General features: G+C 32.5%; 1 protein-coding gene across 1 annotated transcript; it reads left to right on the top strand.

Annotated features, from left to right (window-relative positions):
* The first annotated feature begins 718 nt into the window (after positions 1 to 718).
* On the top strand, positions 719 to 10,588 carry LOC114165520. Its single transcript, XM_028050123.1, has 6 exons — positions 719 to 859; positions 8,221 to 9,027; positions 9,121 to 9,360; positions 9,445 to 9,611; positions 10,043 to 10,265; positions 10,457 to 10,588. Exons 1-6 carry the CDS (start codon positions 719 to 721, stop codon positions 10,586 to 10,588), a joined length of 1,710 nt encoding a protein of 569 aa, XP_027905924.1.
* Positions 10,589 to 13,976: the final 3,388 nt, after the last annotated feature.

Here is a 13,976-nt window from a genome sequence, read left to right as displayed (position 1 = left end):
TGGCTTTCTCGCATGAGCGCGAAGCCTATCGCTTCGGTGACACCTTTTTTCCCTTGGGCGAAAGCAAAGTGGAATTCTGGGCTATTATTGCCTAGGCAAGATTTTCTCTTATTGGGGCAAAAATAGCAAACACTAGTGCATTTTACGCTTTTTAACTCGGACTTTATGCCTCGGTTATAGTGGAAACGAGGCATATAAACACGCGGTGACAGTTTTGTAATTTATGCAATATTTTATGCTCCGGTTACTAGTTGACCCGAGGCAAAAACTAGTCTTATGCCTCGGTTCTAAGGGACCCGAAGCCTAAAGTCACTTAAAAATTTCCTTCCTCCCGCCACTTGAATTTTTAAATTTAAAATAAAAGTTTTATGCACCGGTTAATAGTGACCCGAGGTAGTAAGGCCTTTTATGCCTCAGTTGTTTAAACCCGAGGCAGTATAGTGGGTTAAAATGGTCTTAGGCTGAAATCCCTTTCTTTAATCCTTTGCAAGAAACCCTAGCCGCAGATGAACATCTCCCCTGCCCAAGCTTCTTCTTCATCCTTTATGCGGGAACGTCACCCCCACCGAGAACTACCGCAGACGAACCTTCCTGTCGCCAACCAAAGCCACCACTGGAGCAATCGTCGAAACCGGCGACGTCACTGGTGTTGTCGGTGCTTTCCATCTTCTTCTCCATGCCAGAGTTGGACGACTTCTTCCTTGTACGACTAGACTCCATGCCGCAATCGCACTACGCTGCAGTATGGCAGCCGCACCGAGCCACTGTCAGAGAGAGCATCGGCAACGCCATTTTCCTACCGTCCATCTTCATCTCCAAATGTGTAGCCACCGAGCTTTCAACCCCTCTCATTGTTTCTGTTTTTTTTTAATGATTATTTGTCTTTGTTCTTTTTTTACAGAGGAGAAGAAAGGAGGAGAATATTGGGTCTTTGTTCTTCTTTTATGTATTGGCACAAATTAATTAGTAAAGATGAATCTGTGATGGTTTGATAGCCTCTGTTTTTGGTGATTCTATGCAGGTGATTGAGATTGGGTGGTGTTGGAAAGATTAATCTTTCTGCAAGTGATAGTTTCATCCTTTTTTTTCTTTTGTCGTTAACTATGGCTGAGAGGGGAATGAAAATAGGAAAATCTAGGGCATGATGGAAGAGAAAGCACGAAGCTTTAGGAAGGCAGTGTTTGGATGATAAGAAAAAGGAGAAGAAATTGATGGGATTTAAAGGGCCACCACCATGGATGAAGGCTTAAGAAAGAGTGTTCTTGTGGGGTTGATGGGGTGAGAAGAAGGCATGGAATAATAAAGCTAATGGGGTGTGGACCTAGAAGTACAGGGGACACTAACCTAAACGATCTTGTGTGCACCAAAAACATCAAAAAAGTGGCTTTGCTTTTGCCTTAACTAAAGAACTTCACGTATAACTTATTTATCTTTTAATTTTGAATGTTTTAACAAAGAGATACGGCTTCGGTTCTCACTAGAACCGAGGCATAAAATGAATTTTTTTGCCTCGGGTAACACCCGAGACCAAAAATTAACCCTTTTTGGCCTCGGTCTTATATGTTTCGGTTCTAAAACTGGGGTAAAATAGTAAAAATAACCGCGGCCAAATACCCTTTCTGCACTGGTGAAATTTTCACCCTAATCTCATTACCCAAGGTTCTGAAATCACACACTATAATAATTCAAGCAATTTCATGGATCAAAATACAACATGCAACACAGATTTACTAAAACCAAGACGAATTATATAACATCCTTATTTTTAATACTGTATTATTTATTTTAAATAAAACACTTAGAAAATATTCTATTTTTACTAATGTTTTGTATTTTATTATGATGTAGTTTAAACATTAAAAATATATTTTATCATGATGTAGTTTTCACTTATTAAAAATAACAATAAAAAGAAAACAAAACTAATAAAATATGTATATATATTAAAAAAATTAGGTAAAAAAATATATTAATTAAAATATTATTAAATAGGTGTCTAGTAAAAGAAATCTTCTAAAGAGATAAGAAGATAAGGAGAGAACATAAGAAAAAAATAGAAAAGAAAAATAAAAGAAAAATAAAAAAACAAGGAAAAGAAAAGAAATAAAAGAAAAAGAAAGAAGATAAGGAGATTTAAAGGAGTTTTATCTAAATACATGGAAGATAAGAATAATTAGAAGTGATAACCTTACATTTAATGCATCCATTCATTACTTGGCAAGTTGGCACATGCATGGCTTGTAAATGGATGAAAGAAATGGATGATGAAAGAAAGATGACCTAAGATTATTTCACCCACATGTATTACATGGATTACTTTGGAAAGTTTTGGCTTACCTTTCATTAATGAAAGGAATTTTATCCTAACCTATAAATACATGGAAGAAATGTAGAAAGAGTGAAGGTGAGTTACGTAAGAAAGTAAGAAAGTGATAAAGTGAGAAAGTGAGAAAGAAAGGAGAGAAAGAAAGAAAATAGAGAAAGAGAAAATAGACAGAGAAAGTTTAGAGTAAAGATTCAAAGAAATCCTAGTCCTCTATAAATATTATTAATGTGTCCTTCAATCAATATAAGGTAAGGGGGAAGTGAGGTTAAGCTCTTTTATATTAATCTTGATAAACTCATTGGTTTTATATTAATCCTTTATTTATTTTTGAAATAATATATTATTCTAACTACTTCCATTTAACTTATTCTCATTTATTATCCTCTGATATTTATTTAATTTATCTTCAGTTATGCACGGATGATCATGTTTATTTGTTTTATTTAATTTATCTCCAGTTATGCATTGTTCCTATTTATTTATTTTATTTAATCTTCAGTTATGCACTGATTCTGTTTATTTATTTTATTTTATTTATCTCCAGTTATGCATTGGTCCTGCTTATTTATTTTATTTTATTTATTTTTAGTTATGCATTGATCCTGTTTATTTATTTTATTTAATTTATCTCTAGTTATGAACTAATCCTTTTTATTTATTTATTTCATTTAATATATCTCCAGTTACGCACTGGTCTTGTTTAATTTATATTTTTATTATTATATTTATTTATAACATTCTAATCCTTATCTAATTATTTATTTAGATTTCTTGCTTTGATTCTTATTTTATCATTATTTTATAATTAAAAATAAATACATGTAAGGTGAAAGTAAATATTATTTTATTCAATGAGCTTGGATAGGAGAAAATTGCATGTACATTTTATCATTGTTTTATATTCTTTGTGTATAGTTTACACAATGACATGATTTGATAGTCATCACATTTTATGACCTTTGAAAATATCCAAGAGTATGTCAGTTAAGTAAGAGTTAAGTTTGGTTTCAATAAGTTGATATTAAACCAATGTCAATGTGTTTGTATTTGGAAAGTCACAGTTTGGTACACTGCGGGATGAAAGGCAGGGACCATGGTGCACCGGTGCAGAAAAGGGTTTTTGCTGCGGTTATTTTGGTCATTTGGCCTCGGTTTAAGACCCGAGGTATATCTAGCCGAGGTAAAAAGGTCCACCTTTCTATCTCAGTTCTTACCCGAGGCATATCTCATCATTACTGTCTCGGTTTTGATACCAACCGAGGCATAAAATACGTTAAAAATTAAAAAAAAAATTCTGAAATGGCTGAAACCTGCAAGAACACAAGCAAGCAAAAATGCAACTCCGCCAATTCGCAAAACCTCAACATCTCGTGCGTCCAAAATCTCGTGCCAACAACCATTAAATCAACCATTATGTGAAGTTCACCTGCACCAAAATGTGAGGAAACACAGCAAGACGAACCCCAACCCTACAAGAAAAACACCCAAGAAAATGGATTCAAATCGCAAAATGGAAACACAAAAAATACCCCAATGTGCGGACGAAGGTAAGCTGTTGTTCTCGTCGGAGGAGGCACAGTGCCGGCAACAAGTGGAGAAGGCGGGCATGGCAGTGGATCTGCGATAGTGGGTCGCGGGATTGAACAGTGAAGATGCATCTGCAGTGGTGGCAGAACGGCGTGGAGGCACAGGCAGCGCTGATTTTCGAAGGTAGAAGATGGATCTACAATGCAGCGGATTTGGGTTTTTAAAACCTAACTGGCTTTACTGCCTCGGTTGATTCGAAACCGAGGCATATACTCACGCAAAAAAAAAAAATCAGCCACGTGGAAAAATTCTGGCACTGATAGGCCTCGGGTGAAACAACCCACTGTAGTAAACCATTATATGCCTCGGTTCAGTGGGACCCGAGGCATAAAACTGCCCAATTATTTTCGAATTTTAAAAAAAGTGGGAAAGTGTGAGTTCTGACAGCGTTACTGCCTTGGTTGAATTTATAACCGAGGCATAAACATTCATAGGCCTCGGTTGTTTAGTTAACCGAGGCATAAAAGTTGTTCGAAATCACAAAAATGCCACCGCGTCCTTATCTACCTCGTTTGCGCAAGAACCGAGGCATATAGGGCGCTGTCTAAACATGAAACTGCACTATTGGTGGGGTCTAAGGAAGTTTTACCAAGTAGGTGAATATCTGGATAGTTCAGAATAACGCACTGGACTAGGATATTTATAGGCCAAACTTAGGACTATTTGATACCTGCTCGACATCGCCAAGGTTAGGTAATGAGTATATATCTCTTTATGGGCCTATAAATAGCTAATATTCTCGAGAAAGAAATAATTATGATTGTACCAATGTTTTATGAGACATATTCAACTACCTAATCACTTCCCAAAGTAACTTTTGATGTTTATAATAGATCATCAATAATGGAATATGGATCCATATGTCTGGTAAAACAAGATCAAGTTTTGTGGTTGTAAGTCCAAATTTAGGCCCCAGTGTCTATATTGTTTGTTGAGTTTATTAAGATTCATATTTAAGGCTTATAAAGACCTCACTCTTTTCATATTTTTCTTTCATATGTACCTGTTGCATAAGCAGAAGACGAACCTGCTCAGTGAGAGTTGTTCAAATTATTATTGGTGGATCTTTTGAAGATTGACTCATGGATAATTTCTATTAATATCTTTAGGAGATATTAAAAATATAGATAATTTTCTATTCTGATGTAAGACTCTTAATATTATACAAATATATATATATATATATATATATATATGAATATGAAGTTATGTTATTATTAATGTTCTCTCAAGGAAAATCTTATGGTAAAAAAAAATTAATTCCATATTTTTTTATCAAATAATAATTATTTAATATAATAGTCGAAGCGTCACAAATTAGGTTCCCCCACTTGACAAAACGGCTCAATAATCCCACACAACGCTATGAATACGAAAACATCATTAGCTCCACAAGATTCTCTATTTATACCTAGGAACAACGCAAGAACGATCAGAACCTACCGTTATGATTACTGATCAACAGAGACTCATATAAAAAGATTCAAAGGACACATGCAAATGGAAAAGCCTCACATGCAATAGACATTAGAAGAAGACCAAGGAAAAATGGTTAAAACTTAACTTACTTATATAGAGAAACTGATTTGTCCAAATTGAAGAGCTTGTCACGAGGATCACTCCTTCGGTCTGATATCTTTAATCAGGCGAATAGAGAAAGAGAAATCTTTGAGAAAAATTAGAAAACCCTGGAGAAGTGATTTTTAAAGAGATGGTGTGTTTTAAAACAATGAAACTTAGTCATAATAAAACTATTTATACTAAAATATTTTAATATTAAAATAATTGAGTCTCACTATTTTTAAACTATTATCACTTCTAAAATGTCATTTTTTAGAGTTTTACAAAAAATATTTTTTATGATTTTTTATAACAAAATATTTGTTAATAGTAGAAATAAGGTTTAACAAAATTAGGAACATAGTTGAGATCGACTTCTAAAAAAAAGAATCTCAAACTAAAGACTAATTAAACTTAGATATAATGATCCAAAAAAAAAATGCCCAAATTATATGTAAAAACCAAAACACGTACAATAAGTCAAAAAAAAAAAAAAAAAAAACTGGCAATGAAATAACTTCCAAACTTTTCCAATCTTCTCTGTTTCTTTATCAATGTCATTGTTTTATTCTGTATACATTTCTCCCTTTTTTTTCTTTTCCTCTCTGCCTCCTTCCCTAAGTTTTCTGTTTTCCTTTCAGAAGAGGTGTAGAATATTTTTTTCTTTTTATTTTTACTTTTTCATTTTTCACTTCTATTATTATTATTCAGTTATTTATTTTATATATATATATATATATATATATATATATATATATATATATATTCTTTTTGTGCTAAACTTAAAGTTTAAAAATGTCTAAAGATATATAAAAATTAATATTTTTAAAAAAAAAAAACTTATCAGAATATTTATTAAATTTTAATTTAAAATGAAATTTTAACTAAAAATATTAACCAAAACACAATTAACATATATTAACATATAATATTTATTAAATTTTAATTTAAAAAAATCTAAACTAAAAGTATTAACGATATTAATTATATTATTATTTTAAATTATTTAATAAATTTTAAATAAATTTTTATTTATATAAAATTGAAATAAATCAAAAAAAATTATTTTTATGTTAATTTAAATTAATATTTAAAAAATGTATAGAAGGATTAAAATATTTATTATATTTTAATTTAAAACAAAGTTTTGATGAAAATAATAACCGGATTTTGAATTCAGTTAATATATATTAAATTATATTAAAATTTTAAATTAAGCTAACTAAAATATTTAATAAATTTTATTTAAATGTTTTACAATAAATTAAACTAATTAAAATATCTAATATATTAAATTATACTAAAATATTAAATTAAATACATATATTAATTTAAATAAAAAAATTTAATAAAAAAATTTTAAAGACAATAAATTAAAGAAAATAAAAAAACTAAAAAAAATTAAAACTACAAAAGAGGCACAAAATAAATAAAATTAATTAAAAACTAAATCCTAAGTTAAAAAAAAACTAAAATAAAGTAAAAATAAGTTAAATAAAATTCAAAAATTAAAAAGAAAATTATACATATAAAGGATTTCGAAATTTGTTAAATAACTTAACCGGATTTTGAAATCTAATGAATTCCTAAGTTGGATTTTGAAATTCGATGAGTTACTAAACTGAATTTTAAAATCTAGTGTGTTTGTAAACTAGATTTTGAAATCTGGTGTTTTTTAATCGGATTTCTAAATCCAATGTTTTCTTAAATTAGGTTTCGAAATGGGGTATTTTTCTAAATCCGTTAAATTACTAAATTGGATTTCGAAATTCGGTGCTTTCCTAAATTTGTTGAATTATTAAATTGGATTTCAAAATCCGATGTTGAACCGGTGCACTTGCTGGATAATTTACATCCTTAATTAGGGATCATTAATCACATATTTTGTCATTCATACTACATTTATTAATTATTCAACCTTATTGTACTTGTTAAACGTTTTCTCTTAGTTGTCTAACATAACTTTACTTTTAACCAGAGACTTGCGCGTCTGGTAGAGTGATTGTTTTGTTATTATCCAAATCTCGTTGGTTACTAGGGCTCGTGTATTCCAACAAAAGAGGAGGCGGCGACAACAACAATTACAATGACATAGGAAGAGGAAGGGAGGAAAAGGTGAAGGAATATGAGGAGGAGCCAAAGGCAGCATACACAACATATGTGACGATAGTGGTAGTGGTAGATGTGACAACAATGGCGATGACTGCGGATAAGGAGAAGGAGAAAGAGGAATAAGAATAAAAAGAGTAAGAAGCATCAGAAGAGGAAGAGAAAGACCGAATTGTGATACTTATCGATGGAATTTACGGATAAAAAGAAATTTGTCAGTAATTATGGGTTAACTATGTTTTACGTCCTCAAACTATTGATCATTTTTGGTTTTGGTCCCTCCTTCAAACTTTAATCTATTTTGGTCCCCCATCTTCTGAAACTCGTGGAATTGGTCCCTATTTTAGCATGTCGTTAGTTTTTTTTTAGTTGGCAGACGGAGTTCCAGGTCACACATTATTTTTAAGAGAGATTTCAGCTACAGTGCAAACGTGGAAGACGAAAAGTAAACTGGAGTGTGAAGCTTTGGTTTTGTTAATCAGAAAGCGTACAAAAGAATTCGAATCGACCCTTCCCTACGTTGCCTTGCATGATAGTGGTAGTGCAACTGATATTTTCGAAGAGAAGCTTTAAAGTGGGATTGCGAATTGGAATAGGGTTCTGATTTCGAAAACAAAATTGGGGGTTTTGGTTTGCAGCTCGAAGACAAATTGGTGGGTTCGGAGAGAGAGATTATAATTTCTTCGGAAAGGGTTGCTGATGATGATGATGGGTTTGGCATAGATAATGTGCCACAAAGAAATTTTCAGCAGGTTTTGGAGAGGTGGAATAGATTGAAAGCAAAGTCCAATTCAGGTAGGAAAAAGAGAAATGTTGGTGAAGGGTCATTTGTGACTAATGATTGTGTTGGACAACATGAGATCAATGAAGAATACGATAGTGAGCAACTATGCTCTGATGTTGATAGTGATAAAGGTGTTAGTGATAAAATGCCAAAATTTGTGAAGTATAATGCTGAAGATATGAACAAGAGCTTCAAATTCAAATTAAGGATGGAATTCTGTTCCTTTAAAGATTTCAAGCATGCCCTTATAGAGCATAGTGTATTGAATGGGAAGGAAATTAAATTTGTGAAGAATGATTACAAAAGAGTAAGGGTTGTTTGTAAAAAGAAGTGTGGCTTTCTAATAATGGTGAGCAAGGTTGGTGGTAGCCAAACCTTTAGAGTGAAGACACTTGTTGGCAGTCATAGATGTGGGAGGGTTATGTTCAACAAGAATGCAAATAAAGATTGGATTGCACAGGTATTGTTGGACAAATTTTTAGATGTGGGGAACATGACTGTAAACCAAATAATTGATGAAGTTAGAAAGAATTATAGTGTTGGGGTAACGCCTTGGAGAGCTGCCAGAGCAAAGGAGATTGCAATGGACTGCATGGTGGGAGATGGTCAACGACAATATGCTCTGCTTTATGATTATGTGGCTGAGTTATTAAGAGTAAAGGTTGGAACCTTTAAGATCAAAATTAACCAACACACTCCCACTTTGCAACCAAGATTTGGGTCTTTTTACATGTGTTTAGATGGCTACAAGTAGGGGTTCTTGGCTGGATGTAGGCCTTTCATTGGTGTAGATGGTTGTCATTTAAAGACAACCTATGGTGGTCAATTACTGGTTGCAATTGGTAGAGACCCAAATGATCAGTACTTTCCATTAGCCTTTGTAGTGGTGGAAAATGAATGTAAAGAAACTTGGAGATGGTTTCTATCATTATTATTGGAAGATATTGGGGACATCCAATCGAATCGTTGGGTTTTCATTTCAGATCAACAGAAGGTAAACATAATCTGAAACAGTTTTAATTTTGTTGTTTCATACATCTTAATTGAAATGATAGCAATATTATTGTATTCTTTGTAGGGACTAATGACAGTTTTCGATGAGATATTGGAAGGAGTGGAGCATAGGTTCTGTTTGAGACACCTTTATAGTAATTTTAAAAAGAGATTTGGTGGAGGAGTTGTCATCCGGGACCTTATGATGGGGGTTGCAAAGGCTACCTTCTATCAAGCATGGGAAAAAAATGGGTGAGTTGCAGAAAATTAATCCAATGCTTATAAATACTTCAAATACCTAGGAAATGTTGGTGTAAACATGAATTTAGTATGTATCCTAGGTGTGATGTGTTGATGAATAATTTATCTGAATCCTTCAATAGCTCAATTCTGATTACTAGAGATAAACCTATCATAACTATGATGAAGTGGATTAGATCATACATCATGGGTAGGTTTGCATCCCTAAGATACAAATGCAGTTTATATACTGCAAATGTGATGCCTAAACCTCAAAAAAGACTAGATAAGGAAATTGAAAAAAGTGCAAATTGAATTACAGTCTGGGTAAGGGGGGCAAAGTTTGAAGTGACTCAGGGGTTCACCATGGAAAAATTTGTTGTCGACCTAACTAAATATAGTTGTAGTTGTTATTTCTGGGATTTGGTGGGGATTCCATGTAGGCATGCAGTGGTTGCAATTCACTACAAGATAGAAAATCCTGAGGATTATGTTCATCCTTATTACAAAAAAAATGCATATCTGGCTTGTTATGGACCTGAAATAACCCCCATAAATGGACAACAAATGTGGCCTAAAAGTGATTTCCCAGAGCTGCTACCACCTATCTTCAAAACACCACCAGGACGACCCAAGAAACTACGTATGAGGGAAGTAGATGAACATGTTAGTCATTCAAAGATAACTAAGAAAAATATTGCCATGAAGTGTACAAGATGTAATCAGTTTGGACATAATATCAGGACCTGCAGAAAGAGAAACACAACCAGAACAACCAGACAAGTAACATTTAATTCAGTTTTCTATCTTTATTTTGTTATACAATATTCAAAATAATTTGAATACCCATTTCACAGAGGAACACACAGAGGAACACCCATGCACCAGCAGCAACTGAAGCTGAATGTAGCAATTCTGCACAAGCAAGAAGGCAAAGGCCTCGTAAGAGGGAGAGATCCTCATCTTTGGCTGGCACCAGCAAGCAATGAGCAACAACAATAACAAGAAACACAACTCCACAAGTTATAGGGTCCCAAGCAAGTAGCATTGCACCCACTAGACAGCCCACGTGATTTGATTCATTGTAACTTTGTAGTTGGTTTGTTGGATTAAGTGAAAACTTTGTTTTTTTTGTGTACATGTATGCATTATTGTTCCCCACTAATGGAACACTATAGCGGTAGGTATGCATGTGGTGGACCACCTTTTGTTATAGGCACCACTTTTGATGTAGGGACCACATTTTTATCATGGACCACTACTAAAACATTACAGCCATGATGCTTTTTGTAATGACTTAGTAGTTGTTTAATTCATATGGTTTCAATGTCCACTTTATATAATTATATGTTTGGTTCAAACTGTTAAAAATTTCAAATTAGTAAAGAAGTAACTCATTTATGGCAATCTTCACATAAGCCATATTTAAAACAAACCAGTATGTAAATAAAGCTACGAAAACGGAAAAAATATGACATGCGCGCAGTTAAAAAAATGGCCAACAGATTGATAATACCTCAAGAGTAATGGAACACCAATTCAACCAAGTGAAATGGAACACCAATTCATTCATTAATAACAAATCCCCACGAATACAATACCTATCTAAAATAACCCCTAAAACATAAAAACCTTCACTACCACAACTCACAACTACATACCTAACCTAATTACAATTCACCTTCAACAAGAACATAACCACAAATAAAACTGTAAACGCCCACGACATAAGAAATAAAAATTGCAGGAATTTCCCTAATCTTTTCTCTGTTTGATTTCCTCTTCAAATTCTCATTTTTCTTTGTCAATTCCAGAATAACTTTGTCCCTATCCAAGCAAACTTCATCTTCTTCTACTATTTTTCTACTGTTAGCTTCAATTTCAGATTCTTTACCTTCGAATTCAGATTCATCTTCTTTAACCCACTCAAAATAGTTGCAGTGTGAATTAGACTACAAAAGGAAAAAATTATAGCATTTCCATACATCAAACTCAAGCAAAAGTGATGGAAATTGTTATACTTACAACCTTTAGGAGCAACAATCTTTCCCCACACCCACATACTTTTGATGTTATTTCCGAAGACGAGGCACAACTCTGCGACATTTTCGAACTAATCTTCCTCTGCGTAAAATTGAAACCTTTGCTACCACTCTTCATAACTGACTCCAGACGAATGTTGTTGCCTCAGTTTCCCCAACACAAATCAATCTTCCTCTTCGGTCACACTCTTTAGCACATTACCACTGTTCCAATCCCGTTCCAATCCTCCAATCGCAATGTTAGGGTTCAAATCCTGTATTTGAAGCTTTTGAGTAAAATAAAGTAATTAACTTTTATTTTGTCACATTTCACTGTAGCTTAATTGACTCTTAAAATAACGGGTGACATGGAACTCCGTTTGCTAGCTCAAAAAAAAAACTAACGACGTGCTAAAATAGGGACCAATTCCACGAATTTCAGAAGATAGGGGACCAAAATAGATTAAAGTTTGAAGGAGGGACCAAAACCAAAAACGTTCAATAGTTTTAGGACGTAAAACATAGTTAACCCCAGTAATTATTGATGAATCTTGATGGTTTATAATTACTGATGAATAATTACCTGACAAATTTTATCATGTCGGTAATAGCAAATAAATTTTTCTATTCATTGATAAAATTTATCGATGAACATTTTATTAACAATTTTTTTGTTATCGATAAGTCATCAATAAATCTTCTTTTCTTTTTTGTAGAGAGCCCTTCACTCTTTTGGAAACTACTTACCACAAAACTCAAGTGTAAAATGTAAATTTTTGAAGATTAACACAACTTTTTCTTTCAAAGCACATTCAAAACAACACACAAGTGTCCCTTAGTATCATAAAATTGCTTGAGGACATTAGTTAGCCCATATGAATCACAAGCCACTAATGCAATGCATATCTTTTTAAAGGCAACTTTCCATTCATCCCGTTCTTAATTTGAATTTCATGATAACCACTTCTTAAATCAAATTTTAAAATATACAACTACCATGCAATTCATCCAATACATCCAATAAATCATCTAACATAAGAATATGGTTATTTAGTAATTTATAATAATTGTACATCCTCCAAGATGTTGCCGAATGAGGTTAATGTGGTTTTCCCTAGAGGTGGTCCCTAGAGGACATTGTATTGTCGTATTGATAGGTTCCCGTCCACTTGCAAGTGGTGTACATTGGACAATTGTTATTTTCTTCTTTCTTTTTTATTCTATGGCTTTAACTTCTTTCTTTCATTTTTATCTTTTCTCTTGGCACACAATCACTATCGGTAACCAAATTAGTGATAAAAAATTGCTTCTTCTTGATTTAAATAGTAACTAAATTTTTAGTTACACAAATTAGTCACTGAATCTGTGACTAAATTATACAATTACTATTATAATGTTATTTTATTATTTTATATCTTATTTTTTTAAATAAGATGCAAGAAAAAAAAACCTATCACTATTATTTTTACAAAATAATCATCCCTCATTATAAATTAAAAAAAAAAATCTAATTATAAATCTTACCTCATTTATAAATAAAAAAAATACAATCTTCATATTTTTTTAAAAATGAGATAAAGTACCCTAATAATTAATTTATCATTTGGTTCTAGATTTGAATCCTAACTCAAAACAAAATATTAATGTAATTAGCTCAGTACCTTCATACTTTGGTTTCAAATAAATACAAAGCAAAAGTACTCTACACATATGATATTTTTGGACGTTATATAAAATATTGTGGTGTAAAAGAATCAACATTAAATCTTCGTTACTTCATTGAAAGATATTATATGGACATCTTTGGTTTTATTATACAATAGGCAGTGGATATTTTTATAGATGCATATATACATATATATATATATATATATATATATATATATATATATATATATATATATGTCACAGTCACGACATTTGATTTATTTGTCCGTTCAAGGAACAGTCAATATAAAAGAAGATTGTTCTAAATGATATACTTCTACAACCTTGGATAAATATGTGTTTCTGGTATACTGCTACAACCTTGAACAAATGTGTGTTCCAAAACATAAATTGATATTTATATTGTTGGATTGTCTTATAGATTTTTTTTCTTTTTTATGAATAGACATAAAACAGTAGATCTTCGAGGACAAGATTTTTGTTTGATACCATTCGGTGCTGGTCGTAGAATGTGCCCAGGTTTGCATATGGGTTTGGCTTCATTGGATGTTATTCTTAGTAACCTTCTTTATTCTTTTGACTGGGAATTGCCGGAAGGAATGAAGAGCGAAGACATTGATACAGAAACGTTACCAGGACTTACACAGCATAAGAAGAATCCTCTGTGTGTTATGGCCAAGTGCCAAAT

Source organism: Vigna unguiculata, chromosome 10, assembly GCF_004118075.2.
Source record: "Vigna unguiculata cultivar IT97K-499-35 chromosome 10, ASM411807v1, whole genome shotgun sequence".
NCBI lineage: Eukaryota > Viridiplantae > Streptophyta > Magnoliopsida > Fabales > Fabaceae > Vigna > Vigna unguiculata.
Note: the sequence above shows the minus strand (reverse complement) of the source record. Positions and strands in the feature narration are given on the sequence as shown.

Excerpts from the sequence above, each read along its gene's own strand:
- LOC114165520 (XM_028050123.1), top strand. The coding sequence starts at position 719 with ATGCCGCAATCGCACTACGCTGCAGTATGGCAGCCGCACCGAGCCACT. Across the intron at positions 860-8,220 it reads CAACCCCTCTCATTGTTTCT|CTCGAAGACAAATTGGTGGG; the intron begins GTTTTTTTTTAA and ends TTTGGTTTGCAG. Across the intron at positions 9,361-9,444 it reads TCATTTCAGATCAACAGAAG|GGACTAATGACAGTTTTCGA; the intron begins GTAAACATAATC and ends TATTCTTTGTAG.